Source organism: Lactuca serriola, chromosome 3 (assembly GCF_051521515.1).
Source record: "Lactuca serriola cultivar US96UC23 chromosome 3, Lser_US96UC23_V15, whole genome shotgun sequence".
In the NCBI taxonomy this organism is placed as follows: domain Eukaryota; kingdom Viridiplantae; phylum Streptophyta; class Magnoliopsida; order Asterales; family Asteraceae; genus Lactuca; species Lactuca serriola.
The window spans coordinates 137,093,447-137,118,363 of NC_136410.1; the positions used below are offsets into that span (position 1 = coordinate 137,093,447).

General features: G+C 38.1%; 1 protein-coding gene across 1 annotated transcript; it reads right to left on the minus strand.

The window, feature by feature from the left end:
• Positions 1–1,893: 1,893 nt before the first annotated feature.
• Positions 1,894–2,271, minus strand: LOC145095733 (uncharacterized). The gene has a single exon (XM_079033565.1). It carries the CDS (start codon positions 2,269–2,271, stop codon positions 1,894–1,896), a length of 378 nt encoding a protein of 125 aa, XP_078889691.1.
• Between the last annotated feature and the right edge of the window lie 22,646 nt (positions 2,272–24,917).

Here is a 24,917-nt window from a genome sequence, read left to right on the forward strand (position 1 = left end):
TTAAAAGAATACTTAGAAGATTAATGAGCCTGACTATCAATATTTATTGATGTAAACGGACATCGGCCTGAATTGACAGATTTATTAGGGAAAAAAATCCTTGGAAAGAGAGATTATTTTTGTAGCGATTCGCTAAAATATCATACTAGATGGTAGCATATTGTAGTAACATCAGTTTTCTTTTAGAATTTGACAGAATAATTATTTAAATTGCAAAACTTAAATCGAATATTGGGGCAAGGACGGAGGCACATTTTTTAATTACCTAAATTAGATAAATTATTAAAATCTAACCCATTTTTAATTTTTTATATTAAGGGTGATCATTGCTTATTTTCCATTTAAATTGTCTTTAAATTGTCAATAAATCTAATTTACTGTGTAAAATATAATGAATTTTGAGTTTATGTGTTTTGACCAAAGTTGTAGAAAACGTTTTAAGTTAGCTAGTCGGTGGACTATGGTTAAGGGATTAACCGGCTTGGTGGGGATTAATCGAGAGATTAAATGGAGACCTAGATAATTAATTTGTTAAATTTTAAAAAATTAAATATGAATAATATAATAACAAAATTAGTGAATACCGCTAATATCATCATAAAATAAGTTAATATGATTAATACAACACTAATTATTCCTCAAATAGTTTCTATTGAGATACAACTTCTTCAAAATATTATAGTTTCATCGTTTGCCACTGCTTCTTCGTTTTGAAGGCAAAGATTAATCATTAAACGTCTTCTAGTCAGTCGAGTATCACCTAGGGAGTAATCGGAGATTAATAAGGTCTTAATCAGGATTTTTACTATACTAGTTTTGATATGTGCGAAATCCCTCAAAAGCAATATATAAAATGGTTAAGTATCTAAACTTTGATATATAATACGGCAATTGTCCCGAAAAAATGCAAGATCCTCTCTAACTATATTTTAGGGCCTCCTATGAGGAATATCGAAAGCGAGAAATGATACTTCTGTAAGAGTATTGGGTGTGGACAACAAGGTGCAACACCAAGTTGTGTCACCTCATATGACACCTAAGCTAATGGTGTTATGACACCAAGTGGAGAAATAAGCAACAAGATGCAACACCAACTTTTTGAAAATAAATATATTTTTTTTTATTATTTTGTTTTTTTTATTACTTTTTTTTCCGTTTTATAATTTACTTTTTATTTATTTCGATTTTTTTTAAATTTATACAAATATTTTTTAAATATAAATAATAAATAAAACATAATGTTTAAAAATTATAAAAAAAAAATTAAAAATTTTTAAAGATTAAAATTAACATAAAGACTAAATTACACATAATATCCAAAAACAAAAAAAGAAATAACATCCAAATTCAAAAAAAAAAAAAAAAAAAAAAAAAAAAAAAGACAACGCTATTCGTTATCGTTATTGCTACCATAGAAGATATAATCCGCCAAATCCTCTCGAAGTTGTCTGTGTTTATTTGCGTCTTGAATGTCAACAACGCGATGCAAATAATATGTTGTCCTGGTTGAAACTGAACGTGTCTGGGCTCTGTTGGGATATAGTGTGCAATATTTCTCCCTTTATCTTCTACTACCATGTTATACATTATGATACATGCATACATGATATATCGTAAAGTTTCTAAATCCAATGGTCGTGCTGCATGTTCGACTATATGTCACTTCGCCTTCAGCACTCCAAAAGCACGTTCCACATCCTTACGTGCTCCTTCTTGTCTTCTCTTAAAAAATGTGTCTCGTTCTTCAACCGGGTGGCGGAATGCCTTCACGAATGTGGAATACTAAGGATATATTCCTTCTGTAAGATAATACCCATATTTGTATTCGTTTCCATTCACCGTGAAAGGAGCATCCGTGGCTTTTCCATTCAAAAGATCGTCAAATATTGGCGACTAATCAAGAACGTTGACATCGTTGTTGGAACCCGCAACCCCAAAAAATGCATGCCAAATCCATAAATCTTGAGAAGCGACAGCCTCTAACACCAATGAAAGTGATCCGTGATGACCACTTGTGTATTGCCCTTTCCATGCTACCGGACAATTTTTCCATTTCCAGTGTGTGCAATCAATGCTTCCGATCATTCCGGGAAACCCATGACGTTCTTCATGCGCCGCATACAATTCTTGCAAATCATGCAACGAAGGTTTCCGCAAATACTCGTCTCCAAAAGTTTCAACAACACCCCTTGACAATGTATACAAACTCACTCTTGCGGTTCTTTCAGACATTCTCATATAGTCGTCCATGGTGTCGGGTGACTCCCCCATAGCCATCAAACGAATTGCCGCAGCACATTTCTGCAACGTTGTAAACCCCCGTCTACCTCTAGCATCATATCTTAATTGAAAAAATTCGTACCTAAACATAAATTAACTACAGTTTAAAAATATATTGCATATGTTGTAAAATTAAATAAACATGTAGTACATTTTTATTTATTTGGTATAAAAATATAGTAAACAAATGATGCCGGCTTTCCAAGGCGTTGACGATTCGTAAGAACACATCCCTACTCAAACAAAATCTTCTTTTGAAGTCCTTCACCCCGTATACACAATTATCCGCAAAGTAATCGTGATATAGATGTTCGTGTCCTTCCTCGCGATTTCTGTTTAACATCGCGTGTCTTGTTAGTAGCGGGGCTGGGTTTGGTTGTAGCAGGTCGGTAGTGTAATAATGATACATCATCCTAAAAAAAATATCGTCATCTGAATCATCGGACGAGTCGAAAGGATCCATATTTTTTTTGAAGATAATTGAAAGTATGTAGAGAGGAGAAGAGAAAGTGTGTGAAAATTTTAATAAAATGAGAGTATTTATAGGATAAAATGTTTTTTTTAATAATTAACTTTCTTTTTCAAACCGTTGCAAACTCAAACGGTCATTTTCTTCCGTTTCTTCCCGTCGCCACGCCAACGAGAATCACCTCGACGAGATGCAACGAGTAGGGGGGGGGGGGCAGTGTTCCCCCCGTTACGACGGCGTCGAGAGATGCCAGATCACCCGCGTCAAACCTCGTTTGGACCCATACCGACTACTCTAACATTGTATTATAGTAATCTATTATAGTTGTTTGGAGATATAATTTCATTGGTGTATATTTGGTATAAACATAGGAGAAAAAACAATACATGTAGCTGGACCGACTGGTGTTGTTCTGTTTTTCTTTGTTTGTAATTTTGTAACGGCAAACTTCTTTTTGTTGACTTCTTGTTAGTTGTTGGGCTTTTAATGTTTAAGTCATTTCAATATTTATATTTTCGTCAAAAATTTTTAATTTTGTTTAAAATTTGGTCAAAACTTTAGTTTTTTTACAACATTATCCTAAAGTATTTTCTTGTTCAAATTTATTTTTATACAACATTTTAAGACTATTTTATTTTATTTTTTTACAAAAAAATTTTACAGATTTTTTTACATTATTTACAAGTTTTTTTACATTTTTATTATTTCACTTACTTCTTTTTAACTTTTTTAGAATCCTTTTAAACTTTTTTAATAACTTTTTAAACTTGTTTTATACAAATTTTTAAAAAACATAAACAAATAAATATAAATATGTTTGTTTATATTCATTTAACATTTAACAAATATAAACAAATAAATATAAATAAAAAAGTTTGTTCGTTTATCTGTTCATTTATTTATTCGCTAAATTTAAACGAATAAACGTATATAAACTTTTGTTCTTACTCGTTTGATTCATTTATATGAAAAGATTTTCAAAATAAACAATTTATTTGATATGAAAGTTATTTTTCTTTACAATTTATGTAAAAAGAAAAATTCAAACTAAAAACAGAATCAAATTAATATGATAATAAAACATCATTATTTTTCCCTACCCGATGATAGCAATAGAGAAACAGATTTGCATGATATGTGTTTCAATTTTTTCGATGTTTTTAGGATTACTCTTAATTCAACCAAACGAGGAGAATAGACACACCACCATTTTGGGCCTTGTTATTAAAAGGTTGGTAGTACCTAAAAAGCAACTAGTCATAAATATCACGTGGACATCAGTGAAGGGTACTCTTAGACTTTTCCCTCCTATTTTCTTCTACATCTATATTTGTTTATTCAGTCATTTAACTTATTTTCGTATTTTATGAGAGAATAAAGCTGTTTTCTTGGATCTAATTAGTCATTTTGGACAAAACGAAGGGGTAAACCGGTTACCCCTTTGGCACATGGACACTTATTGACTTTAAAAAGTCTAAAAAGACTATTAGAAAGGGAATCAACAACAACGAGGGAGAAAGAACATGTATCACCTCTGCTTAAACCATCTTTCATGCTAGATTGATTAGGCTCTCTCCATAAACGACGTTGTTATTTCCAAGGGTGATTGAAACAATTCTGATTTAGGAACGCCCAACTCGACATTCTTCGTAACCCAATCACTCCAATAATCATTCAAACTCTTCAATTCCACCGATTTATTGATCTTAGCAAACTGTTCTATGTTACTTTCATATTGGATTGGTAACGAGGTTTTTGATTCTTTAGCATATTTTGGGTCACATAAATTGCAGTTTCCCATGGCTCGTGGTCTTGAACTATTAGAACAACAAGTAAAGGGAAGCGAAGACGTGCTTACAAGGTTGTCTAAGTCGGGCATCATTGTGATAAACATATAAACCCTAGAAAAGAAATTAGAAGATTTATGGTGTTTAGGAGATTATAATTTGGCGCAAAATGGCTATTTGATTCAACATTTTCGTTTGTGAAGATTTTGTTGAGGGAAAATGAAAAGTACAACGCGGTATTACACACACAGCTAGTGTTGTCCAACCCGATTACTTGATTTCTTATTCATATTTTTCCTTCCCAAAATCGAGTTTGTTTTCGTTCTTTTTAAACACATTTGAAACTCTGATTGAGCAGTGATTGATCTTTTAACATGAAAATACAGTTTGCATGCTTTATTTCATAAAAATCTGGAAAGGGAAAGCATGATAGTTGATCAACGAGGTGTCAAGAAGATATCCGGAGAACCCAGTGCAAGCTCCATCTTCCAGGTTCCTATGTAATCTTCTGAATTCCATTGATTTGTTGGAGTATTATAATTAGTTGCTTTAGGTTTGAACTTTGAAATGGTATTTGAACATTACTTGAGAGTCTAAAAAGAAGTAAGAATACCTTTGTTTCCCATTTTGGATTTCAAAATTGTGAATTAGGTGTAGATCGAATATGGATATATAGAAGCGATTAGTAGCGCATCTCATACAAAAACAAAATATGAACCGCACGGAAGTTTAAATGATTGGTTTGAATCCTAGATCTTGACATTAACTATAAACATGCTTGAACATTTTTTTGGTATTTGATAACGAAGATCAAACCCATGAAATTAGTTGATCGAAGAAATAAATACAAGAAGATGGAGAGAGACGTAAGTTTGGTGATGCTAAACCTATGGTGATTGATGGCTGAATTTGTGATATGGAAGTGAGAAGGAATCCATATCATTTTGTGGGTGTGAGTTGGAATTGAAAAGGAAGTCGCGTCAGCTTCAAATACTTATGTGGCCTATGAAACTTGCTATAGTAGGTAGTAGTGATTAAAAAAGCAGGTCTAAAACAACTTTATTCCCTCAAAAAGCACAAAAATAAGTTGAGGTACTTAATGGGGAAACGTGTAATACATTGTAGGGCTAATGTGTCATTTTCCCGTCTGCTTTTGCATTTGAACCCAAAATATCCTCATTTTGTCCCTTCATCCCTGATATGTGCATATATATATATATATATGTGTGTGTGTGTGTGTGTATGTGTGTGTGTGTGAGCTATTAGATCTTGATTCTCTGCTCCATTTCCAGCATATTTTGGGTATAAAGTTCTAACCTTGCATAGTATTGGCTTAGATCACTTCTTGAGTTTATTTTTATGCTTTTAGCCATGGGTTGGTGATTGTTGAGAAAGTAGAAGTCCCAAGTGTTTGTCCTTTCCAGATATATGATCTTCATGAACTCTTTTGGCATAAAGGTGCCAACTTTATGGTCCTAAGGGCTTCATGCATTCATTAAGTCCTTCTTTTGGTCTCTTTTAAGCTTTTGAGCTTCTTCTAATCATGAATAAGTGTAGCGTTGGAAACTTTACATGGCCACCTAGCCTCATATGGTAAGATCTGCATCTTGGAGTTGTGTCCTTATGGATTAAGTGCTTAATGATTAAGTCCTTACCCTTTTAAGTTTAGGGTTTGGGTTTTGAACCCATTTTGGTGGTTCTTAGGGGTAAAGTTGAAAATTTTACCCTTCTTAAGTCCATTTCAGTTAAGATCTGGGTTGAGAAGCCCTTAGTTTCGAAAAGGTCGGCTTAATGAATTAAGAGGTTGGTTTTCTGGCGAACTCGGCGAGTTCATGGGGTTTTGCCCGATCTTTGCAGTCTGATGAAAAAACTCGACGAGTTGAAGGGCAACTCGGTAAGTTGGGTCAACTTGGACCGTTGAATTTGACTTTTAATTTATGATTTTGAGCAAGTTTGTCCCACGGGGTAATTGAGGTATTCTAAATTGTAATTAAGGGAAGCATGGGCTTAGGATAAGGCCCATATAGGATTGGGCCCAATTTGGAAAATTGGGCCATTATTAGGCCTTTTGGATCTTTTGGTTTTGGGCCTTCTTGGTTATTGAAGTTGGGCCTCAGTTCTGGTTCTTGTTTGGGTAAGGGGTAAAATGGTCATTTGACCCCAAGTATGGTTAGTAGGCCTTGGAATGTAATCCAATTATTTATTTGGTGTTAATCTTGATATGATAGTTCGGAGGTGTTGTCAAGGCACCAACTAGGGAATTCTTTCAGGAAGCTTCTGTATTCAAGGTGAGTTTCCTTACTGTGTTTAGCGGGTCGAAGGCACCAATGTCGACCCATGTTTATGTTATGCTGATAGAATACTAGTTGTCTTTGTGACTCTTCCATGTGCCTATGTTTATATGCTTTTGGACTAAGGTCCGATGTCGGGCGAAGCCTGATGACTATTTGTATGTTGTGTATATTACATGTGTATGTATTTATATGCTTTCTGAGCTCAACTCGATGACCGGGTGGGGCCTACTAACTCGATGACCGGGTGGGGCCTACTATATGTTTACTGTATGTATGGTATGTGGTACTTATGAAACTCACTAAGCTTTGTGCTTACGGTTTTCAGATTATGTTTCAGGTACTCCAGTTTCAAATGAAAGAGCTCAAGGCGATCGTAGTGCATACACCTGCTTTTTCCGCAATATGTGATCTTCGGGATTGGACTCAGATAATTGAGTTAATTGAAATCCTTTTCAATTTTTAGAACAAAGTTACTATAGTGTTTTGATTATAATAAAATTGAAATTTTTACCTTGGATTTTTGGGCTTTTACTTGGTATCAAAGCCTTGGTGTGCCTGAACTCAAACTAAGGGTTTGGTGAAATTTTTATAAAATAAACATTTAACTAAAAAGGAACTTCTAATCAAAGAAAGGGGTGTGATGCGTGCAATCGGCCGAGCTTAAGTAAATGGTTCCCAGACTGCAATACTTGTTTATTATGCTATATGATATGATTATGAGAACGGCATGCTAGATTAGGGCTACGGATCTGCTCAGTATTAAGTGATAGGAGAGATGCCTTTTATGTGCCTGATTGTATGAGCCTTAGAATTGCATGCTAGTATGGATTTCTGATGAGTAAGTAGAATGGCTCGATTAGTGTATGTTGGTTAGATTTTTCCTTTGCTGGAATGTTGTTTTCTTTGTGCTTTGTGGGGCTCTTAGAAATGTGAGTTAGCTACTAAGTGAATATGCTAAGTCACATGTGGTACAAGTTGGATAATCTCATAGTGATGGACTTGACCCTATTGCACAACTCTCGTTTGAGTCCAACCATTCTAGGATTGAGTATCTTACTCGAAGGATTATCTGATCTCTGTTGCATGTGACTATATTCATGAGGTAGCTAATTGACATTAATGGGCATCCTTCAGTAGCTGAAGTCAGGGTGAGTTCGGGAACCTAGGAAAACCTAGGATATGCTTCAGTGGTTTAATGGTACGGATTAGTGAGTTTTGGTGCATTGGTTTGAGTAAGTGACTTAGAGGATTTGGGAGGATTTCTGAGGAAAGTATGGATACGTGTGGAAGGTAGTATTAGGCTCATACTACTGATAGCATAGGATCCATACTCGAATCAGTGAGAATCTTGGAGAATCTAAGAAGCTGATGGGAGGAGGATACTTTAGTATGTTTTGATTGTTTGCTTGTCATATTTCAGTTTAGAGATGAGTACTCAGTGAGATGGTTTTGGTTTTGGCTCTGGTTCTGATTCGAGTTCCAGATCAGGTGCAGGTGATGAACCTATTAGCGAGCAAATGTGGGAGTTCATATCGTCGAAGATTACCCGCGGTATTTTGGAGCAGACTCTTGTGATCTTTGGTTCAGTCAAGGATGGGATTTTGGAGCTAGTGGAAAGTCATATCGGGGACTCTCGGACCGAGATCGTAGTGATTCAGTGGGGGCTCATCTGGAGCCCAAAGCTTGTGGACCCCTAGAAACCTACAGGAAGGAGGATCCTATTGTTAGCTCTTGTCATTTGGGATCGGGGGTGAATGATGCACCATGTCTTCAGGAGGGTCAACCATAGGATTAGACCGTCGCGGAGGTTTCGCGACCCCTACACGAGGAGTTACCCGACATCATTGGGCCTGTCACTGATAGAGTGGTCGCCAGATTCAAGGAGCGGGCCTCCGTTACTCATGCGGTTGATGGGTGGTCGGGGTAACCCAAGAGCAGAATATTGGTTTAGATAGTCAGATGGGAAAGAGGAAGCGGACTTCCAATTTGGCTCGACGATCTGAGCAGTTGGATGTTTCCATAGCTGGTGTCAGAGGCCCGAGGGGTCATAGTGGTTACATGAAGGATGAAGGGGTGCATGGGGATGAGCACAACAGGTCTAAGTACGGCAGGAGCAGGTTGAAGGGTCACAACCGTTAAGAATGCATAATGGAAGTAGAGTTATGCCATCGTTGTAACGCCCGGGTTTCAGGGCTAAGCATTTTTGTCAATGTAATAGTCTAGGTCAACTATTGTAACTCTTTTTGAAGTAATAAAAATGAAATATTTGAGTATTATGTGAATTATGTGTGTTATGTGTTTATTATTTAATTATAAATGTATAATTAATAGAGAATAAAAATAAGCGTCAAAATTAAAGTGTGAGATAAGCCCGATATCTCTACATAAAGTTTTAGAATATGTCTCCAGGTTTCCGTACATATAAGGAACGCCGAAATCCGAGTTATAACGAAGAAGTTATGACCCGTCGAAGTTTTGCGACAGAACCGGCACGATACCGGGAAGCGTAAATAGTGAATTTACGATAGAGCGAGATTTAGCCTTAGCGATCTAAACGAAAGTCATAGAATATGTTAAACTAAGAACATCGATAAAAAGAACGCCCAAATCTGACTTCGTATGAAGAAGTTATGATTTTTCGAAGTTTCGGAATAGCAGTGTACAACCCAAAATTCGAATATTAGATCGAGTGATTTTTAGCCGACACAACCTAAACGAGAATCGAAGATCTCGTTATTAGTAGCGTAACAATAAAAAGACAGACGAAAATGGACATCGGATAAAGAAGTTATGAGATTTTAACGGACCAATCCTGTCTCGGCCTGTTAAAAATATAACTTTAAATATAAAGTCAAAATTAGCCGATGGAGTCTAAACGAAAGTTGTAGAGTACGTCTCCACCTACGCGTGGATATAAATAACGTCAAAAACAGAGTTCGTATGAACGAGTTACAAATTATAATAGCATATTTACGTATTAAAATAAAGTATAAATCATATATACGTATATATATATATATATATATATATATATATATATATATATATATATATGTATGTATATATCATTAGAAAGGTATCGACGATGCGGTCATTATAAGACTAATGTTGAGTTCTTTCGACATTAGTTTAGTGCAAATATCATTAAATCTATTTAAAATAGTATTATAAAGGGGTGTTCAGTTGATTATATAACTATAAGGTCATTAAGTAATTATGGAGGGTAGTTTTTGTAAATTCAACTACTATAAATAAGAGGCTTGGGCTCTCATATTTCTTGCACCATTCTCTTGATTCAAGAGTCTTTTTCTCCTTATCCCCCGAGCATTTCGGTCCCTCGTGATTCGACTTCTCTTTCTGTAGTTTTAGTATAGTAAGGTGAGCGCTGAAGCGCTGCACGAATCTTTCTTAGAAAGATTCAGCGACGAAATTCTGCCCCTGCAGAGCCCGACTCCTAGCTAAAATCCCCTTATAAGTAAGTTATGCTTACCCTATTTTAAAATATAGTTTATATTTAAAATTAGTATTGTTATTATAAATTTATAATAAATATTTGAGCTATTATTATAACTTATATAAGTGTCGTTATAATATCTTTTTAACTACTCGTGGTACGGGGAATCTGGTTTAAAGGGTCGCATAGTGTTGTTGGATTTCAGAAGTGCTATACGCCAAAATGGTCCTGCCCTCCGGTGTTTTATGTCTGACCCCTGTCTGTACATAGTGGTTGGAAAGTATTGTTTAAAAACATATATAATGATAATGATAATAATAATAATAATAATAATAATAATAATAATAATAATAATAATAATAATAATAATAAGACTAATAATTAGTCACGGTAATATTAGACTAAAATATAGTGGTGATAATACTAGATTTCGTCGAAGGAAATTATTTTAAAGTAAACGAAGCGTTGTCCAAGTACCGAGTCACCACCTTCTCAAGTGAGTGCATAGTTACTTTCAGCTTACAGATAGATATGAAGTATTTTATATAAATTACGTGCTATGTGTGCATATTATCTGAATACTTGCTATCTATGTTGGATGAACGTTTTATACATGTTTTCAATTATTTAAACTGTATATGTATTTTATATCTACAAAATGTGTTGGGTAAAACATTGGTAGATGTAATAGTTGCTGTGTGATAAAATAAAACGATGAGAGGCCTTGTTATAGATGTTATTGATGATCCAGTCATCTAGCAGAGTATACATGACGACCACAGACTATTCTAGACAGTCCAGTGGAATACTAGCAGGCTCGCAACCTGTAGGTGTTTATTCGAACTGTGTGTTTATTTGAACTGTGTGCTCACCATATGTACTCCATCCCCCACATGGTTGCCTTAAGGACATTTATTGCTGAGGAATCCCCTTAGCAGTAGTGTCCATCCCGATGATAATCCTTAGGATAGGTCCCTTATGATAGATGCTTAGGGACATAATGTGAGGATAACGGGAACGGGTAATCGGGTTTGTTTAATTTAATGAAGTTAATAAACTTATTTATTGTGGGTTTAAAACCCTATGTGCTCACCAGGCTCTCAAGCCTGACCCACTCAGTTTTATGTATTACAGGTAGTGGCGCTTGAGCATAGTTATGATGTTTGGATGAGGGATTACGGATATAGGCCTGTAGATATGAAATAATGTAGTAAGGCTTATATTGTACTGTTTATGCTTTTGATCTGTACGAACATGACATCCCAAGTCTTTTAATGAAATACATTTCTATGGAAATGCTTTTGATAAATCTTTATCATATTTTGTTTTGGGACAAATTCCGCAACACTTTTATTTAAAATGTTACTCTGATTTTTAAACAAAGCATAAACAAACCGGTCTTTTCTGGCCGTGATTTTAGGGATGTCACAGTTGGTATCAGATCATTAGTTTAAGCGAACTAGGAATATGGATTTATTTCTAGACTTAAACTTAGAATGCTAAACGATGATTGTGAGGTGTGAGCACTAGAATATTTTAGGAATTATGCCTAAAATGCTTTTATGTGCTAAATGATTTGTGCCTGATATGCTATTATTTGTTCGGATCTATGGTCTGTTGCCGACCGGATCTGGAAACCTTATGTGTTTAGGATTCTAAACGTACGACTACGATATTAGAACTAGCATGTAAACGTTTCGGGGTGATAAGGACGATTTGAACATCAGTCCTAAATAAAGATCTAAATTCACCTTATTCGGTGTATAGATCAAGATGGCAAGGACCCGTAGCGGAAACGTGAATGCAAATGGGAATAGAAACCAACCCCCAGTGATTGAGCAAATACCGGTGATAGAAGCCGTTGCTGAGCCAACCACAATGGTCGGAGTGCAAGCGATGATCCAAGCGATGTTGGATCTGATGGGTTTTATACAAACAATCCTAAGTGTGCATGCAACCCTAGTTTGGATCTATGTTTTCACTATTATATACACAACATTATGAACACAAGAATAAAACCCTAATGTGCATTTCTATTTTCAAAATTTAAGATACAAGATTGGATTACATACCTCTTGTTGTTATATTGCAATAACAACTTAAATCTTCAAATCCCAAGTCTTGAAAGCAAGCACCACAAGTGTAGTGCCTCTAATGGCTCATAAACACCACAAGCAATTGGAGAGGCTTAAGATAGAGGAGGGAGGAGATGGAATTCGTCCTTGGGACCTCTTAGGAGCATGTACACGAATTCTAAAGGCCTAGGGGTCTTTATATAGGGTTTAGATTGGGGTTTCAATCCTTATCCTTATCCAGTTGCTTGCCCACCAAGCAACCACAAGATAAGCCTTGAAAAACCCTTATCTACTTATCCTTGGATGATTTTAAGGATATCCTTATCCTTGAAATCGTCCATCCTTTAACAAGGATAAATATTGCCCTATCTTGCAACTATCTTATAATTACAATTCAGCCCCTCTAGTTTAATTAATTACACTTGATCACAAAATTAATTCCTAATTAATTATTGACCAATATTAATTAAACAAATATGATTTTTCCTTTAATATATTATTCTTATAACATATTAATAAATCACAATAACCTCTCTCTCTATTTAATTTCTCCAATCAAGTTGCTTTGGTGAAGGCAACCCAAAAGGACCATGCACAACCGGGTCAAGTACTTACCAAATATGGTTACAGGCTTAGACACTAATCCAACAGTCTCCCACTTGGATAAGTCTAGTAACCACAAATGTAACGTGCAACCCGATTAGCAATCGTAGCTCTCAAAGACGCTGTCAAACTCTGATCTTATCAGTAACCTATCCTCTAGATAAGGGATCGTGCAGTCCTCTGTTAGATATCATGCTGACAATTCTATGGAATGATTAGTCAAGCATTTAGGTTTCTCGATCTCCGATTTATTTGACATAGAACTTAATCGAACACATCAATTTAGTTCTGACCGGGCCCGACACATAAGTCAAATCAAATCATCGAGCGGCCGAGATATCTCTTCTACCCTCTTAGGATAAAATTTACAGATAAACTTCGACTTATATGCATTTACTTATTCAATAATCAACTATACACAACAATGCGTTTTATAACATTGAGTTACCAATGCGTTTTCGCATTATCAATGTACAATCAATCAGCAAATAACAAACCATATATCTAGGTTTTAAAACTATATGATATTATCGTCTTGCGATCACCTCTTATATATCATATTCCATACGGTGATTCCAGCAAGCGCGGGTTTATTCCAATGCTCAAAACCAGTTCATAAGCACTCATGCACGTCGCAGCAACCCTTTGCTATGTCTAATACCATTTAGACAATCTACGCACCAATTCATGACAATCTTCATTCATATCTACTTCCAACACATGAACGATTGTGGACAATTTGAATAATTCGATTATTCCTAATAAACTCAATTATTCTGGAAGTCAAAACATACAAAAATTGAAACAATAGTTAAACAATTAACATATGACAGTAGCTTTACTTATAAATAAGACTCCTTTATTTAATCATCAAATGTCAATTACATTTATCTATTACACGTTTCTAAAACTATCTAATCTATGCTAATACCATCCTTCAGCCCAATACTCCTAGCATGTTGCAAGTGCTTAACCCTACTCAGTCCCTTCGTAAGCGGATCTGTTGGGTTATCTTCTGATGATATCCTCTTCACTACGAGTTGTCCTTCTACACGATGTCTGATGAAGTGATATTTTATGTCGATATGTCGAGATCTACCATGATCCCTCAGTTCCTTGGTCAAGGAAACCGCTCCTTCATTATCACAGAAAATCTCCATGGGCTCCTTTATGAAGGGTACAACTCCAAGGTCACCAAAGAAGTTCTTCAGCCATATTGCCTCCTTCGACGCTTCGCTCGCTGCTATGTACTCTGATTCGCACGTTGAATCAGCTACTGTTTCCTGTTTGGAACTCTTCCAAGTCACTGCTCCTCCATTTAGGGTAAAGACCCAGCCCGATTGTGAACGGTAGTTGTCCCTGTCCGTTTGGAAGTTGGCGTCACTGTACCCTCGCACCTTCAAGTCATCACTACCTCCGAGGACTAAAAACCATTCCTTCGTCCTCCGAAGGTACTTAAGGATATTCTTCACAGCAATCCAATGTGCTCTGCCAGGGTTCCCTTGATATCTACTAACCATGCTCAAAGCAAAGGCTACATCAGGGCGAGTACAAGTCATAGCGTACATGATTGAGCCAACTGCAGAAGCGTATGGAACTCGGCTCATTTCAGCTATCTCAGCTTCGGTACTCGGACTTTGAATCTTACTCAATTTGGCATTGCTTTGTATCGGTAATTCTCCCTTCTTTGAGTTTTCCATACTAAAACGTTTTAGTACTTTCTCTAAGTAAGTGTTCTGACTAAGTCCAATTAGTCTCTTACTTCTTTCTCTTACTATCCTTATTCCCAAAATGTAAGAAGCTTCTCCGAGGTCCTTCATAGCGAAGCACTTCCCGAGCCAAGACTTAACCTCCTGCAAAGTCGGGATGTCGTTTCCTATGAGTAATATGTCATCGACATATAAAACTAGAAAGCTTACTATACTCCCACTGGCTTTGACATATACACACGACTCAAACTCTTTGACTTTCTCATCGAAGCACAGATTCCATCTGCGAGATGCTTGCTTAAGTCCATAAATGGACTTCTCAAGCTTACACACTCTATTCGGATGCTTCGGATCCACAAACGCTTTTGGCTGAGCCATGTAAACATCCTCAGCCAACTTTCCATTAAGGAAAGCGGTCTTGGCATCCATTTGCCAAATCTCATAATCATGAAATGCGGCAATAGCTAGCATCACTCTAATAGATTTTATCTTCGCAACTGGTGAGAAGGTCTCTTCATAGTCAACTCCGGGAGTTTGAGTAAAGCCCTTCGCAACCAATCGCGCTTTATATATGTGTACCTTTCCATCCACGTCGGTCTTCTTCTTGAAGATCCACTTACACCCAACGATCTTACGTCCAGCCACATGATCAACCAAATTCCAAACTTGGTTATCATACATGGATTGGATCTTGCTATCCATCGCCTCTTTCCATTTCGCAGACTCCGGGCCTGCCATGGCTTCCTTATAGCTATTAGGTTCATCAAGATTTACTAGTGTACCATCACTAATATACGTGTCCCCTTCGGTAGTAATATGAAAACCATAAAACTGGGGTTGAACTCTAACTCTATCGGAACGTCTAAGAGGTAAGGACTCGTCAATTGGTTCAACCGGAGTTTCCTCCTCGGGTTGAGTGCCAGCGGTAGAGGTTCCTTCATCTATCGACTCTTGAATCTCTTCAAGCTCGATTTGCCTCCCACTGTCCTCTTGGCCTATGAGTTCTCGCTCTCGGAAAACTCCTCTCCTCGCAACAAAGACAACATTGTCCTTCGGTCACTTCGAGGTTCAAGTTTGTCATGAGTATCTTGTCTTACGAAAGCCTCGCAACCCCAAACCTTGATATGTGCCAACGAAGGAGCTTTCCCCGTCCACATCTTGTGAGGTGTTTTGGCAACCTTCTTAGTAGGGACTCGGTTAAGGATATGGGCGGCAGTCTCTAAGGCATACCCCCAAAAAGAGATTGGTAGTGAAGCACGACTCATCATAGAGCGAACCATATCTAATAAGGTTCGATTACGCCTTTCTGCCACACCATTCAATTGTGGTGTCCTAGGTGGCGTCAATTGCGAAACTATTCCATACTCCTTGAGATATTCGTGGAATTCAAGACTTAGGTACTCTCCTCCTCGATCGGATCGAAGCATCTTGATCTTCCTGCCCAATTGATTCTCCACTTCATTCTTAAACTCTTTGAACTTTTCAAAAGTTTTTGACTTTTGCTTGATTAAATAGATATACCCATATCTACTATAGTCATCGGTAAAAGTCACGTAGAAGCGGTTCCCATCCTTTGTGGTTGAACTAAACGGTCCACATACATCGGTATGTATTAGCTCCAATAAACCTTCACCCCTTTCGCACGTACCAGCGAAGGGTGACTTAGTCATTTTTCCAAGCAAACAAGACTCGCACGTGTCATCTTCCCTAAGGTCGAATGACTCCAACACTCCATCCTTTTGGAGTTGGGCTATGCGTTTATTGTTAACATGTCCAAGACGACTATGCACAAGGATGCTTTATCCAAACTATTGGAAGAATCTATATTCAAAACATCATTTCCTAAGTTATCAACAATCATAACAGTTTCATAAATTCCATTACATGGTATAGCTTCAAAGTAAAAGACACCATTTAGATAAGCTAAAATATAACCATTCTCATTATTAAAAGAAAATCTAAAACCTTGTCTATATAAACTATGAAATGAAATGATGTTTCTAGCCATTTCTGGCGAATAGCAACAATTGTTCAAATCTAAACATAAATTATTCCTAAGCACTAAAGAATACACTCCAATCTTGGTCACAGGTGACGATCTTCTGTTCCCCATGATTAGATTGATTCTTCCTTGCTCCACATCCCTACTTCTTCTTAGTCCCTGCACATTAGAACAAATGTGGTAAGCACAACCGGTATCAAGAACCCAAGAAATAGCATGTCTAGAATCGTTAGATTTAATTGTGTATATACCTGCGAAAGATGGCTTGATCTTTCCTTCTTTGATGGCTTGCAGGTACTCTGGGCAACTTCTCTTCCAATGTCCTATCTTGTGGCAGTGGTGGCACTCTGCCTCCTTAGGGTTAGGGCAGGGCTTAGCGGGATCAACTTTGGTCCCACTAGAAGAGGCACCATCTCGGGCTTTAACCTTGCGATAGTTTTTAGACGAAACCTTCCTCTTCTTTCCCTTTCCTTGACCAATAGCCAAGACAAGAGCAGCGGGTGGATTGGGAGTTGGTGCAACAGACTTGTCCTTGAAGTTGCTCTCAGCGACCCTCAAGAGACCTTGGAGTTTGCTTAGGGTGGCCTCTTCTTTGTTCATGTGGTAGGTCATCCTAAATTGATTGTACATCGGAGGCAAAGAGTGAAGCACCATGTCGATCGCCAAGTCTTCCCCAAAGTCAACATTCAACTTGCGAAGACGATCAACATACCTTTGCATCTTTTGCAGGTGCACGGTAAGAGACTCTCCATGACCCATCTTAGCGGAAATCATGTTAGTGAAAATCTCATAATGCTCTTGTCTCGCGTTTTGGTGGTATCTCTCCAATAAGTCTTGGTGCATCTCGTATGGATACATGTCCTCATAGGACTTTTGGAATTCGGAGTTCATTGTGGCTATCATGATGCAGTGAACCTTCATTGCATCACACTCATGAGTCTCAAAAGCACTCATTTCAGCCGGAGTAGCGATTTCTGGATTGATCTTCTCGAGTTTTTCATCAAGGACATACTCCTTGTCCTCGTAGCGAGCAATTGTGCGAATGTATCTTATCCATTCGCTAAAGTTCGTTCCATCGAAAGTAACCTTTTGGAAAAGGCTCATCAATGAGAAGGAACTATCGGCAGCGTTGTTTGATTTCGACATCTACAAAGGAAAAGGAGAAAGATAGATTAGAATATGAATCCCTAATTATCACCCAATTAGAAAAAATTAGGGCTAGGATCCAACAACAATATTTACATCTTAGAAAAGGGGTGCCGTAATCTAAATGCAAATAATTTGAAGGTAAGTGAATGACGATTCACTAATTCTCCATCATGAAAAACCTAACTCTAATTTCTAAATGTATTGAGAATTCCTAGGTTCGGATGAGATTCATTGAAACTTTTCAATGACATGTTTAAATCTCGATATGCCCCTCTCGTTTGTGACTTGGATACCGAGGATCACAAAGCGGGTGTGAATTACCATGCAAATTCACATGGTGCCTTCATTGTGACGATCACCTATTCGATGTGCCGGTAAACCACAAACGCTCCATCGAACTATGATAAACAACGAATCACCCTTTGCCACCTTCGCTTAGAACCAATTAGTGTGTCGGTAAACCACGCACGCTCCACTAACTTCTTAGCAAGTTGCAAAGTGTAATTTCATGGGATTGCATCAAATTCACTTTTCCTAAAGTAACTAAGATTGGGAAATTTTTAGAAAACATGTAGTTACTTTGTATTTCTTATTATACTTTTAATGAGAGAATGAGGTTGCCCTATCCTACCCGTTCGGCTAACGACCCTCCACCGATCAAGCAAGCGATGGGTGTGAGTGTACACCCATTAAGCGCCATTTTATAGGCCGCAACCTTATACCCACCTTATAGACCGGCTTCGTGAATGAGGCCTACTAACGGTAAGACTAGCATTTTAATTATACATATATATATATATATATATATATATATATATATATATATATATATATATATATATTTATTAAGCTTGTAATAATATAATAGAATAGGGTGTATTTTAAACATTTTAAAAATACTAGGGTTTTAATCTTCAATTAAAATTTTCGAAATTTAATGTCACTTAAATTAAAATTTTAATTATTAAAACTCTTGATTTAATAATTATCTTAAATTAAACTATTAATTTAAATTATCAAATCATAAGGGATTATCTAAATCTAAAAGATAATTACCATTTAAACATTTAAGTTATCCTAATCCCTTAAATCTCTCTATAAATTTCGAAAATGGGGATGGGATAATTCATGATCTTTAATTACCATATTAACTATTAAAGGATAATTACAAGATATGGGATTATCCAAAACCCTAAAATTTAGGATCTTATCTTGGGGAAGGAGGCAAATCTCGAAATCTAAGGGTTTGCAAACCCTAGATTTCGAAATCTTGGATTGAAAGGAAAGGATTCAAAAACCCTTTCAAGATTTTCGCAAATTAGGGTTAGGAAACCCTAATCTCGAAATCTATGGCCTCCTAGGGTTTATTGGCTATAAACCCTAATTTTTCAAGTTCATACAATTGAATAAAACTAATTGAAAACAAGTTAACTAAAGGCTCTGATACCACTGATGGGTTTTATACAAACAATCCTAAGTGTGCATGCAACCCTAGTTTGGATCTATTTTTTCACTATTAGATACACAACATTATGAACACAAGAATAAAACCCTAATGTGCATTGCTATTTTCGAAATTTAAGATACAAGATTGGATTACATACCTCTTGTTGTTATATTGCAATAACAACTTAAATCTTCAAATCCCAAGTCTTGAAAGCAAGCACCACAAGTGTAGTGCCTCTAATGGCTCACAAACACCACAAACAATTGGAGAGGCTTAAGATAGAGGAGGGAGGAGATGGAATTCGTCCTTGGGACCTCTTAGGAGCATGTACACGAATTCTAAAGGCCTAGAGATCTTTATATAGGGTTTAGATTAGGGTTTCAGTCCTTATCCTTATCCAGTTGCTTGCCCACCAAGCAACCACAAGATAAGCCTTGAAAAACCCTTATCTACTTATCCTTGGACGATTTTAAGAATATCCTTATCCTTGAAATTGTCCATCCTTTAACAAGGATAAATATTGCCTATCTTGCAACTATCTTATAATTACAATTCAGCCCTCTAGTTTAATTAATTACACTTGATCACAAAATTAATTCCTAATTAATTATTGACCAATATTAATTAAACAAATATGATTTTTCCTTTAATATATTATTCTTATAACATATTAATAAATCACAATAACCTCTCTCTCTATTTAATTTCTCCAGTCAAGTTGCTTTGGTGAAGGCAACCCAAAAGGACCATGCACAACCGGGTCAAGTACTTACCAAATATGGTTATGGGCTTAGACACTAATCCAACAGGATCATCAAATGGAGGAAACTAGACGTTTGCTCCAGCAAAATCGAGAGGAAGCTAGTATTCAGATCGATCAACCCGAGTTGAACGAAGGGCAGACTGAGGAAGGAGACTACAGTGGAACTGTTGGTCAAGTCAACCCGCCAATAGTTCAACAAAATAACCAAGATGACGGATTCGAGAGAAATGGATGCAAGTACAAGGATTTTCAGACTTGCAAGCCATCGAATTTCACGGGAAAGGAAGATCCAATCGGAGTCATGGATTGGATCTCGGAGATGGAGTTAGCTTTCACGACATGTGGTTGCAGAGGGAAGCTACAGACCACGTTTGCAGTACGTCAGTTTCGGGGAGGCGTTGTATGTTGGTGGAATACCTTGGGGAAGACTTTAAGCCCCAACAAGCCCCTGCAACTGACATGGGCAGAATTTCTGGTGCAATTCAAACGGAAGTACTGCTCAGCTCAAAACCTGCTCGAGCTTGAGAACCAGTTTCTAACCCTGAAGAAGGGGAGCATGTCAATCGATGAATACATGGACAACTTCACTGAAAAGATGGAATTTGCCTTGCGTCTTGTTTCGGATGAGCTGACGAAAATTGATAAGTACGCAAAGGGATTACCCTGGGAATACGCGGTTCCAGTACGTCAGGCACCTACTTTGGAGGCAACTATCTGGGCTGCCAATTCTGTGGAGGATATGATTAAGGGAAGAGCTGCCAGCAAAGTCGAGGTTGGCGAGAAGAGGAAATTTGAAGGGTCTGCTAAACCCAACAAAAAGAAGAGAAAGTCCGGTTCAAAGAAGTTCGGGGGAGGAAATGAATTTAAATGGTGCGAGAAGTGCAAGAAGAAGCACTCGGGAAAATGTGGTGAGGAAGTAACCTGCTACAAGTGTGGGAAAACGGGGCACTATGCCAATGAGTTCACCACCAACAAGAGGGTGTGCTACGAGTGCCGTGAAGAAGGGCATATTTCCAAGGATTGCCCAAAGAAGAAAGATGCGGGAAGGCCCAACATTCCACCGAAGCCGAAGGCGAGAGCCTTCCAGATGACGCTTGAGGCTGCAAAGGAGGCAGCAGACGTCGCTTCAGGTACCTTTCTTGTAAATGGTTTGCCTGCAAATATACTATTTGATTCCGGAGCCAACTACCCCTTTGTGTCGCATAAATTTGGTGGGAAATTAGCATTACCTGTAGAAAAACTTGATAATGCCCTGATTGTAGAAGTTGCCAGTGGCAAATTCGTACCTGTTAGTAATTGTATTAGGAACATCGTCATTGACTTAAACGGAAACAAATTCCATGAGGAGCTATTACCCATAGAGTTAAACGGTTTCGACATCGTTTTGGGTATGGATTGGCTTAGCGCCAATGATGCCGAGATATTATGCCGAAAGAAGATAGTTAGGATAAACCCACCCGGAAAGGAATCATTTATGGTGTATGGGGATAAACGCAGAGTGAATTCTGGAATCATCTCCCTGATGAAAGCCAGGAAATGTTTGTCCAAAGGATGTGCATCGTACTTGGCATTCGTAATCGATGCTAAGACGGAAAAGAAAGAGGTGCAGAATATACCGGTTGTGTGCGATTATCCGGAAGTCTTTCTCGAAGATCTTCTCGGATTACCACCTGATAGACGAGTGGAGTTTCGTATAGACTTGTTACCAGGAACGACACTGATAGCAAAGGCACCATACCGATTACCACCGACAGAGATGAAGGAGCTTATGACGCAACTTCAGGAGCTGTTGGACAACGGTTTCATTCGACCTAGTTCATCACCCTGGGGAGCTCCGGTGTTATTCATGAAGAAGAAGGACGGAAGCATGAGAGAGTGTGTATAGACTACCGAGAGCTGAAAAAGGCAACGGTGAAGAACAAGTATCCATTGCCGAGGATTGATGACCTATTCGATCAGCTGCAAGGTTCGAGCTACTTCTCAAAGACCGATCTTAGGTCAGGATATCATTAGTTGAAGGTGAGAGAGCAGGATATTGAGAAGACTGCATTCAGAACAAGATATGGACACTACGAGTTCTTGGTTATGTCGTTCGGACTAACCAATGCTCCAGCAGCATTCATGGATTTGATGAACAGGGTTTGTAAACCATTCCTCGATAAATCTGTGATAGTATTCATCGACGACATTCTCATCTAATCGAAAAGCCAGGAGGAGCATGGCAAGCATCTACGAGAAGTGTTGGAAGTATTAAAGAAGGAGAAGCTTTACGCTAAGTTCTCTAAATACGACTTTTGGATACGGGAAGTCCAATTCTTGGGTCATGTTGTTAACCAGGAGGGAATAATGGTTGACCCCGCAAAGATCGAGGCTGTGATGAAGTGGGAACGTCCAAAGACTCCCATGGAGATCCGAAGCTTTCTAGGATTAGCCGGATATTATCGACGATTTATCCAAGGCTTTTCTTCGATAGCTGCTCCATTAACAGCGTTGACCCATAAAGGAGCTACGTATACGTGGAGTAAGAAGCATGATGAGGCATTCGAGAAGCTAAAGAAGAAGTTATGTGAAGCACCAATACTTTCTCTACCCGATGGAGTTGAGGACTTTGCGGTTTATAGTGATGCATCTGGAGTTGGGTTGGGTTGTGTTCTGACCCAAAGAGAAAAGGTGATAGCATACGCATCTCGACAATTGAAAGAGCATGAAAAGAACTACCCCACTCATGATCTGGAGTTGGCAGCGGTAGTATTTGACTTAAAGATATGGAGGCATTACCTCTACGTCACGAAGTGCAAGCTCTTCACTGATCATAAGAGTCTCTAGTATCTCTTTAATCAGAAGGAGTTGAACATGAGGCAACGACGCTGGCTAGAACTACTCAAGGACTACGACTGTGGGATACTTTACCACCCAGGTAAAGCAAATATTGTTGCTGATGCTCTCAGTCGGAAAGTCAATCTTGAAAGGAAAAGGCCAAGAGCGTTAAGAATTGAAGTCATCTCGACGATTGTGGAAAGTATCAGAAAAGCTCAAGAAGAAGCTTTAGAGAAGAATGATCGAAAGGAAGAACGTTTGGGCAAAACGTTAGTGTTCGGTACAAACAGTCGAGGACTGAAGGTATTCCAAGATCAAATTTGGGTACCTAAGACGGGAGGAATAAGAGACCTTCTGATGGAGGAAGCACATAAGACCATGTACTCAATTCATCCTGGTAGCACTAAAATGTATAGGGACCTAAAACCCTACTACTGGTGGCTGACAATGAAGCTCGATGTTGTGAAGTATGTGGCCGAGTGTGTGACATGTGCGAGAGTCAAGGCACAACATCAAAAACCGTATGGGAGTTTAGAACCTTTACCTGTACCCATGGGTAAATGGGAACACATCACCATGAATTTTGTGACTAAACTGCCCAGGACGAAGAACGGACACGACATGATTTGGGTGGTCATGGATCGTTTCACCAAGAGTGCACACTTCATAGCAGCCAACGAGAAGTGGTCTATGGATAAGCTCGCAAATGCTTACGTGAAGGAAATTGTAAGACTTCACGGTGTCCCTCTTACGATTGTGTCAGATCGTGATAGTCGTTTCACGTCGAGGTTTTGGAGGAGTCTGCAAGAGGAGTTAGGTACAAACTTATGTTTGAGTACTGCTTACCATCCGCAAACTGATGGTCAGAGAGAAAGAACAATTCAGACATTGGAAGATATGCTGAGAGCATGTACCCTCGAATTCCAAGGGAATTAGGATGAGCACTTACCTCTGGTAGAATTCTCCTACAACAATAGTTTTCACTCGAGCATCAAGATGGCACCTTACCAAGCCTTGTATGGACAGAAGTGTCGTACACCATCTTGTTGGCTTGAAGCCAGAGAGAAGCAGTTTATGGGCCCCGAGATAGTCTATGAGACTGCTGAGAAGTTGAAGGTGATTAGGGAAAGGATGTTAGCAGCCCAGGATCGTCAGAAGAGCTATGCTGACAAGAAAAGACGACCGATAACCTTCGAAGTTGGGGATTCCGTTTTGCTTAAAGTCTCACCGTGGAAGGGACTTATACGATTTGGGAAATAAGGAAAGTTGAGTCCAAGGTTTATTGGACCATTCAAAGTTCTTCAGAAGATTGGCAACCAAGCTTACAAGCTGGAATTGCTCGAAGAACTCAATGGTATTCATAACACCTTCCATGTGTGTTATTTGAGGAAATTCACGGGAGATGTTCCCGACATAATTCCAATCTCAGAGTTAAGGATGGATGAGAACAAAAGGCTGATCGAGGAGCCTGAGGCAATTGTTGGCCGTAAGACTAAGAAGTTACGACGCAAGATGGTCAACTTAGTGCTAGTCCGATGGAAACATTCGAATGGGCCGAATCTCACTTGGGAAACAGAGGATGGCATGAGGAGTCGCTATCCACATCTGTTTGCTGATGCATGAATCCGGGACGGAATCATCCTAAGGGGGAGACAACTGTAACGCCCGAGTTTCAGGGCTAAGAATTTTTGTCAATGTAATAGTCTAGGTCAACTATTGTAACTCTTTTTGAAGTAATAAAAATGAAATATTTGAGTATTATGTGAATTATGTGTGTTATGTGTTTATTATTTAATTATAAATGTATAATTAATAGAGAATAAAAATAAGCGTCAAAATTAAAGTGTGAGATAAGCCCGATATCTCTACATAAAGTTTTAGAATATGTCTCCAGGTTTCCGTACATATAAGGAACGCCGAAATCTGAGTTATAACGAAGAAGTTATGACCCGTCGAAGTTTTGCGACAGAACCGGCACGATACCGGGAAGCGTAAATAGTGAATTTACGATAGAGCGAGATTTAGCCTTAGCGATCTAAACGAAAGTCATAGAATATGTTAAACTAAG